Here is a 9,280-nt window from a genome sequence, read left to right on the forward strand (position 1 = left end):
AAGCACACGAATGTAAAATGTTTTTAAAAATGTTTTGAATATTTAGGTCACACTCTTACTGGTGATGAGGTAATACCAAAGAAATCTAATGTTGATGGCATAGTTAATGCACCCGCCTCAAGTAACAAGGAACAATTATTGTCCTTTGCGGGCATGTGTGATTATTATATCAAGGTTGTCACTAACTTTGCCTAAAAAATTGAGCCCTTAAGGAAGCTTTTAAGACAGAATGCCATGTTTGACTGGGGTAAAGATCAACAGAATGCTTTTACCATCATTAAGCAAGATATTATAAATGCACCCACTTTAAAAACGTTTGATATGAACGAATACTGCATTATAACTGTAGATGCAAGTTTATATGGTATAGGTGGGGTTTTGTCACAAAAGTGTGGAAATGAGGAGTGGAATGTGTGCTTTGCTTTGAGAACTTTAAATGAAGCAGAAAGACGTTATGCTGTCATTGAGAAAGAGTTACGTGTGTGTGTGTGGGCAATTGAACTCTATAGAAATTATATATGGGGAAGCAATTTGACATTATGGACAGATCACAAACCTTTGGTTAATATTCTTTTGCCAGGTGGAGGATGGAATTCTGAGGAAAGCTCTGATTTCAAACTGGATCGAAATATGTGGTAATTTCTACAGAAGCCCTGAAGCTTCAACCAGAGTCAGAAGGATTGGGCTGGCACTAATTCAAAAACAAAAACAAAAGCCATGTGCCATTGGGTGCAGTTTGTTGCCCACCCCTAGTGGTATTTCAGTCTCTTAATCTTAGTGGAGAACTATAAAGCTTTTTTACAGCCCCCTTCACCTCCTTGTTCCTAAGAGTGTAAATCAGGGGATTGAGTGCAGGAACTACCAGCCCATAGAATAAAGAGACTGACTTGTGCTTCTCTGATGAGATGGATGACTTGGGTGTCAAGTAAATCCCCATGGCTGTTCCATAGAAGAGAGTGACAACCACCAGGTGTGATCCACAGGTAGTGAAGGTTCTCTGTCTTCTCTCTGCTGTCGGCATTCGCAGGATGGTGGAGATGATCCGGAGATAAGTGAAAATAATTAATGAAAGTGGAATCACAAGAACCAAAAGAGCAAAAAATGGAGTTGAAATGTCAGAATATTTTCCATCCATGCAGGTCAATCGGGACAGAGCTTCCACTTCACAGACTGTGTGGTCAATGATGTTATGTCCACAGAAATGTGTCACTGGAAGAACAACCACCGATGAGAGTGCAATAATAAACCCACAAGCCCACGTGCTAACAGCGAGCCTCACACAGACGCGATTTTTCATAACCTGATGATAGTGGAAGGGGTTGCAGATAGCAACATAGCGATCCCAGGCCATCACTGCTAGTAGGAAACATTCAGCTTGGCCCAAGGAGACGCCGAGGTACATTTGGGTGATGCATTGCGAAAAGGTGATGACCATCCTCCGAACGAGGAGCCCTCTAAGGGCTGTGGGGCAGCTCACAGATGAATAACAGATATCCAAAAATGACAGGTTACATAGAAAGAAGTACATTGGGGAGTGCAGGCGAGCATCTGTAAGAGTAACAATGATGATAAGACTGTTGGCCATGAGATTGACTAAATAAATTGCTAGAAATCCCACAAACAGCACAATCTTAGTTTGTGGGAGACACGAAAATCCTAGAAGTATGAATTCATAAAAATGGGTTTCATTTCTTCTGTCCATAGGTTCTCTTTCTTTGTGCTCTGTAGTGAAAAAATAAATGTACCAGAAATCAAGTAAAAACTAAGGAATGCATTCAAAGAGAAAGAGCATTAATACATGCAGAAAAGTCAGATTTAAGACTTCATATAGAATTTGAAAGACACCAGGATGGGGGAGGTCTTTATCTTCACCAACCTTGTGGACTACTGCCCCCTATATTTAGAGATCGCTAACAGATTTGGTATGTTATCCATGCCTTTACTGCAGCTCCTTGAAGGCACAGAAAATTTGCTGAGTGTCCGCCATGTTTTATATTATGACTCAGCAAATGTTTTAGATTAACAACAAAAAACTAATGACTCTGACACCCTGGGGGATCCCCTCAGAGTGTGGGATCATTTTTCTCATTTTTGGTCATCCATCAGCGCATGCGCTGTCTGCAAGTCCTGCTGTAATTATTCTACGGCGTGTAATTACACGTAGTGCTTCCTATTGGTTCAGAATCCCATCCATCTTGTTTCCTTGCCTCTTATTGGCTGGTGCTCCTGATACATCACTTCCGTTTTAAGTCAGAAGCACGAGCCAACTACAGTTTTCTCACAATACTAGTCCTTTATCATTTTCTTTTGGACTACTTATTCTTTTTTTTTTACACGTGCCCCATTTAGCACTTTTACATAATGGCGGGCCGCCACTTTGTCCCTGTTTTGCAAACAAAAATGCTAAAGCAGGCAAAGTATCAGTGCGGTGTTTGATCAATGCTCTGCACAACTGTGCTAATCACAGTGGGTTACTTGCCTAAGCTAGACACGGTATTGATGCTCTCTTTGATCAGTGATGCTCCACAGAACTGTGTGAGCTCTGGTGTGACGCCTGCAGAAGTATTGCACGATTGACGCTCTTCGCAGTCATGGAAGACTCACATCTCACAAAAAAAAGGAAACATTTTAGCACTTAATGAATGTATTTCCAAGCACTATAAGGCTCATGCTGTGTCTCGCGCGAATATCAACAAGTAATACTTCCCTCCCGAAAAACCATACTACATCCTGCTGTTCTACCTCTCAATTTTTAGTATGATGGTAATTAGGGATAACATGCAGGAACAGTTTTTACCACATTGCAAAACGCCTTTTCATCCCTGGAGATTCCTCAAAGTAGTACTGGGAATAATTTATGCTGGGAAAATTACAGTTGGAATACAATTCAGACACAAACACATGGTTGCCTAAAGACTGAATTTGCTGATCCTCTCGTAAAATTGGGCTATATGTATAGGGCTATACAAGCTATTCCGAAAGCATGTCTGCCGAATTGGAATGCAATAATCTTCGCATTCAAAGGCCGCAGATGTAAATATAAAATAAAAATTCAAAAAATGAGCAATAGAGATGGTCAGCACATCATTAAAATAGGTCAATTGAGTGTGTTTTTTACATTTCAACCCTACCCCTTTGTTTGTCTCAAAACATTTACTTAATGTAAACAAGCAAAAGGCCACCATTCATTGTCATTAAGAAGTCCAAACAAAACCGATAAGCAACACCTTATGAGAGTAAAATAAATGAGCTTGTTAGAACACAGATGAGCTGCTTTTAATTCCTGATTTGTTTTGGTCTCTCAAGTTTATTTACTGCTGGAGCCCATTCACATTTTTATTTTATGGAGTTTTATATAGCGCAAACTTGACCCGAAGGTATCAGAGCGCTTTACATGAGCACCAGTTGCATTACATGAGGACATATTCATTTTTCCTAGGCACGGGGAGATTAGGGGGCATATTATCAAGGGCCTTGTCGCTGCTTTAGCGGGACTTTTTCCCGCTAAAGCTGCGATAATTTTATCGCCCTGTGAGCAAGCTGTCGCTAACAGCAGTTAGCGACAGTTTGTAGGAGATAGCGAGCGGTTTGGGGCCCGCTTTGCATGTCAGCAATATTTATCGCTAAGGACATGCAAAGTGGGCGTGCCCAACCGGTTAGCGACTGAAAGCAGTCGCTAACATCGCCACAGCCTATTATCAACGCAGGCACAGCGATAAAAAAAATTGCGCTAAGTGCGAATATCTCCAAAAACTAACGCCTGCTCAGACAACTTCTTGACCTGTATATCCAAAGGGGGTTGGATATTCAGGTTAAGACCCTGGATTTCCAGCGATATTCATGCATTGATCCACTACTAATATTTTATCGCATTTGAGATAAAGTTTGCTAATAGCACGGTATCTCTGCAATAAAATCCGGCGATGCGCAGCTCTAAAAAAATATCGCTAAGCTCATTTAGCGATAAATATCGCTAGTTTTTGATAATATGCCCCTAGGTGATTTGCCCAGAATCACAGGATGTTCAGCATCATCGCCAAGACTCGAACCCGGTTTTCCAGATTCGAGGTCGACCGCCCTAGCTCTTAGGCCAACACCTCTCCCCAATTAGAAGCGAAACAACTGTGGCTGACCAAATTGTTTGCACTTAAGCTTCAATGTAGGAAAGTCAATAGAAGGATGTGCACGTCACATCCGGAGCTAGCCACATAGAAACTCCACTGTCAGGACAGATACCAAATCATATATCAAATGGATGGTGCACCAAATTAAGAAGTCCACAGCAGGTATAGTAGTTAGAACAAGTTCCTTTATTATTGTAAATCTTTAAAAGGCCTCAGCCAACGCGTTTCGTTCCCGTAGGAACTTCGTCAGGGCTATATTATTTAGCAGTCTCCCATGGAGTAACCAAGGAAACGCAGATCACAAAAACCATCCACGTTGTGGGCAAGTAAACCTCTAAATTTTCTGACTATTGAAAGAGACGTGGTCAGTCGGGTAGCAGAAAATCACAATTGTATCAAGAATGCATAAAAGTGGTAACAGTCCAAGTGAGCGAAGAGAAATAATATTCCAAAGCAGTTAGTAATAGGATAAAGACTGCAGGTAGGTTGATCAGTGGGCCATATATTGGAGGCACAACTGCTGTATGGTAACGTGGATACTCAGCATGGACTGCGACCATATCAAACATGAAAGGTTTAGGACAATAAAACCGGGGGCAAGCACTGCAAATGAGCAAGGATCAAGGTGGGATGAAGCATGTATAACTCCTAATCCGGACAAGCGGAAAATCAAAGAAAAGGATATTTTATCGCATTTGAGATAAAGTTTGCTAATAGCACGTTATCTCTGCAATAAAATCCGGCGATGCGCAGCGATAAAAAAATATTGCTAAGCTCATTTAGCGGTAAATATCGCTAGTTGTTGATAATATGCCCCTTGGTGATTTGCCCAGAATCACAGGATGTTCAGCATCATCGCCAAGACTCGAACCCGGTTTTCTAGATTCGAGGTCGACAGCCCTAGCTGTTAGGCCAACACCTCTCTCCAATTGCTGCAATAAATAAGAGAACATATGTGATTTCTTAAAATGTGCCTTTCTACTGTCAATTTATTCTAAATAGTTGTTGGCTAAATGGTTATAAATTTGGCCCTTAGATACACCTCTTCAACAGAGCCATGCAGGCCTGGAAATAATATAATTAAAGGCTCCCATCTATCTGGTAATATTGCTTAGTTAAAGACACACAATTGATGGACAGAATGCAGAGCAAATCAAAACATTCACCCCCAGTCAAGAGATCTGGGGCAAATATATCATTCTGACAAGTTCAAGTCTGATTTGAATATGGCTGGGCCCAAACTGGGGTGGCTTGGTGAGCAAAAGAATTACAGATTTAACCCAGATCCTTGTGACTGGGAGTGAATGTTTGCATTGTCCAGCATTCTGTCCATCAATTGTTTATTTTGCAAATGTCGCCCTAAGTGGTAAGGCTATGCCCAGACGTGGGTCCCGTGCTCACTACACCCCTGGATTCAAACTAGCCTGGCTGAAGAAGGGTGATGCCCTGAAACCGGTCCCAGGATGCTTGCTTCCGGTCCAAGGAGTACCTGTCTTGGCAGTTCGGGTGGACTGTTCCCACAAGGAACTGGGTCAAGACTAATTTGCATAGGGCTGGGTCCAAACTGGGGTTGCGTAGTGAGCAAAACAATGATGGATTTAACCCAGGTCCTTGTGGCTGGGGGTGAATGATTGCATTGTCCAGCATTCCGCCCATCAAATGTTTCTTTTGCATGTGTCGCCCTAAGTGGGAAGGGGATGCCCAGATGTGGGTCCCGTGCTCACTAAACCACTTGTTCCAAGCTATCCTGTCTGATGGAGGTGATGCCCAGAAACCGGTCCTAGGAAGCTTGTTTCTGGTCCAGGGAGGATCTGGCTTGGCAGTTCGGGTTGGACTGTTCCCATAAGGCACAGGGTCATACTGATTTGCAAACGGCTGGGTCTAAACTGGGGTGTTGTGGTGTGCAAAAAAACGATAGATTTAACACAGATCCTTATGACTGCAGGTGAATGTTTGCATTGTCCAGCCTTCCGTCCATCAGTTGTATTAGTAGACGCGGCTTCCACTGGGCAGTCTGACACTAAGCGTCTGCAGAGCTCTGCTCCCAGCAGCTCCTCTTCTTCTGTTCCCACCTCCCCAGGGACAAATCTCTGGGAAGTTCCATTAAACTGTAAGCTTTCAAGACCAATGACACTCTTACAGAGGTAGAAAAGAAGACGGTATCCGTGTGAAGAAATCCCTGAGAGAAAAGGAGGGGTGTGTCACTCTTCTGAAGTTGTGGCACCATTTGCGCATTTTAGGTCAAGACTAGGCAGCGCATGCGCTGCTCGGCGCGGCCTGCTGTACCTGGGTCTGGACATGAATATCTGCCCGCTCTCCTCCCATCTTTTCAATTGGCTCCTGTTGCTGTTCTTTCTAAATGCTGGCTTCTGAATCGTTAATTGGCTTGTTAGTCCCTCCTTAGTACCTCCTTGCCTTCATTTGTAACCATGTCGACTGGACTTTTACTTCTGTGGTTACACAGTAAGTGTATTTAGTCTGTGAGCGCTATTTCCTTTAATTCTTTTTGTCTTGTAGCCTCTCATCTTCGCCCGCTTCACCTTTTCAGCGCCTGCTTTAGGACTAACAACATGGGCGCCCACTTTCTCATTAACACAGGTGCCTACTTTATTTTTCACACATGCACATAACAAGCATTTAGAATGCAACCGGTCACGCATTTTCGAAAACTTTTACCTATTGATTTTTAAACACATGTAAATAAAAGGCATCGTCATTTACAATGCCAATAGCTCAAAATCACGCAAATGCGAGACCTATTGCATTACAAATGCTTGTTTCTGTTTAGGCCAGCAAGGCTTTCCCTCTTGGTCGTAAACAGAAAAAAAGCACATCAGACTATCGGCTCTAAATTGGGTGGATGCTCTGTTACATTAACGGGCCTGAGCTCATCGGGCCATCTGTATGCGAAGTAGTGTGGCTCACTGGTTAGAGGCGGCAGACCCAAGAGCAGAGGACGGCCCGGGACCAGGGTTCGATTCCCGGCGCGGCAGGTTTCTGGACCAGGGTCAGCGGACTCGATAATTCTCTCGCCTCGGTGCCCACTCTGATCAGCGATCACACTCGGCAACTCTGGGCATTAGCTTGCCTCATCTTCACTAACGGCCCCACCAGACCGCCGGGGATGCCTGGTCTCACCCTGGAGATACCCATTAAGGGACCATCTCTCAGGGAAGCCAGGAAGGGTTTCGCAGCGGTCGAAGCGCCTTGGGACCCTCCGGGTAAGTAGTGCGCTATATAAATGCCTATACATTTACATTTACATGTATGCGGTTTCTTCCAGAGGAACCAGCAGGGGCACCCTTGTGGTGGAGTACCCTGTCTGGTTAACCCTAAAAAAGACTCTTAGGGGCGTACTTACAAGCCCAGTCTGCTGCCAGAATGTCTCTTTTCTTGACGTTCAGGTGGTGCACTGGGCATCTCAGTCTCTACGAGGACACTGAAGGTCAGCCTGCGGGGCTTTTCTTGGCTTAGTGCATGTGGTGTAAGGTGAGGTGAAAGTTGATTATTGCCTCACACTGCATGGGGAGTGTTCCCACTCAGCACCCATGGTATTTGCCACATTCCGAAATTTACAACATAACATAAATCTGGGAATTGCGTCAAAACTATGCGCCTGCCCAGGGCCGGCGCCCTGGTTGTATTCGTGAAGGAGTGCACAAATACAATCTGATTTCAGCGCAGGCACCCTTGCATCATGGTGCAAGGATGCCTGCGTTGGTGCATTGCAGCCATTTGTGCGCCCGCGCTGTGAAAGAGGACAGGAATGCGCCATATCTCAGAATACAGCGCATTCCTGCCCTTTTCTTTTGACACAAGGCATGCGGCGAGAAGCTTTGCAGCGCTGCTCTGCGCCAAAATCTTGTAAATTAGGCCCTTCGTTTGGTGTATGAGACAATCAATACTTACGTCTGAAAAGCAGATATAAGGGATGCTGAGTATTATAGCTGCAGGAATTCTTTCCGAGACATGCGCTTGTCGAGTTGTAGTTTGGCTGCTGCCATCAACCAGCCAAGGAAAGAGCTCGCAAGTGACAGTAAACACTGCCTTTTTAGGTCTCGCATAGGGCGGCGCATGCGCTGCCTCTATGAGGCTTCAAGTAATTAGTATTAAGGGTGAAACTCCACTCACTGCGTTTTTTGTGTTTTGTCCCTTGCCATTGGTTTAAATCTGGCATTGCTCTTTTAAACTCTCTAATTATTGACTGGTGGGCCGATGCATCACTTCCGTTTTCTTCCATTTTCTTCCATTTTCGGAGGAAGCCGCATCGACCAATTACAGTTCCCTGACGCTGCAGGGCAGCGCCTTTTCAATTGTAGGGACAGCTTTGTTATGGCCTGGTGCCTCCTCTCACTCCCCACTTGGGTCCGCAGTAGGGCTTTTTTCTGCTTTACACAAGGAATTCAATGGCGTTAATTCATTTTTCTCAAAGCCTGTTGATACTGGACTTAGCATGAAACTGGGTATATTGCTGTTACATTGAAAAGCACAGGCAGTATTCCGTCATGTTTAGACATCCGCTCGATTTGCCCGGATAAAATGAATGAGACTGTAATTCAAATAATTGGCGTTTAAAGTGACATTACACTATAATAGAGTGACATTCTTTAATATTGGGTTTCCACATCAAGGCTGTGGCTCGCAGAAGGGGGGTGCATTCCAGGTCCTGCGTGCCTGTGCCTGCACTCTTCCATACAGTACGGCGCCCCGCGTGTGGACTGCTATATTTGGGTGAGGGGCTGCCCGGGCTTCCGGGTGAAGTTTGTTTAATTTGCAGTTGTATCTCAGTCCTGTAGCAAAAATCAATATTTCCTTCAGAGACAAAAAGTTGGGAGCCAACAACTAATTCGTTTGTGTGCTTGAGCAATTGAAACAATACTGAAGACAACTCTCCAGGAATGTCAATCACCCGCTCTCCCATCATATTTCCTTCGATCCACGGCTCCAAGGCAGTGCAAACATGCAAAAGACAACAACGGGGTTCATGCTTCTCTCTTTGCCCACGCCCGCACTTCACTAGCCTGGGGTCTAACAACTCACTCCATTAACGCTAACGTCTAGGGAAGGGGGGCTGCCTTGCGCTGTGTACGTGACAACTTATAATGCACACTGATTTACTATAACATATATATTTTTTTTAACTTGATATGTGCGGT

At 44.3% G+C, this 9,280-nt stretch overlaps 1 protein-coding gene across 1 annotated transcript; it reads right to left on the reverse strand.

Annotated features, from left to right (window-relative positions):
• Positions 1–760: 760 nt before the first annotated feature.
• On the reverse strand, positions 761–1,702 carry LOC147709923 (olfactory receptor 2K2-like). Its single transcript, XM_086926130.1, has one exon. It carries the CDS (start codon positions 1,700–1,702, stop codon positions 761–763), a length of 942 nt encoding a protein of 313 aa, XP_086782256.1.
• Between the last annotated feature and the right edge of the window lie 7,578 nt (positions 1,703–9,280).

The sequence above is a fragment of the Lissotriton vulgaris genome, chromosome 6 (assembly GCF_964263255.1).
Source record: "Lissotriton vulgaris chromosome 6, aLisVul1.2, whole genome shotgun sequence".
Taxonomy (NCBI): Eukaryota; Metazoa; Chordata; class Amphibia; order Caudata; family Salamandridae; genus Lissotriton; species Lissotriton vulgaris.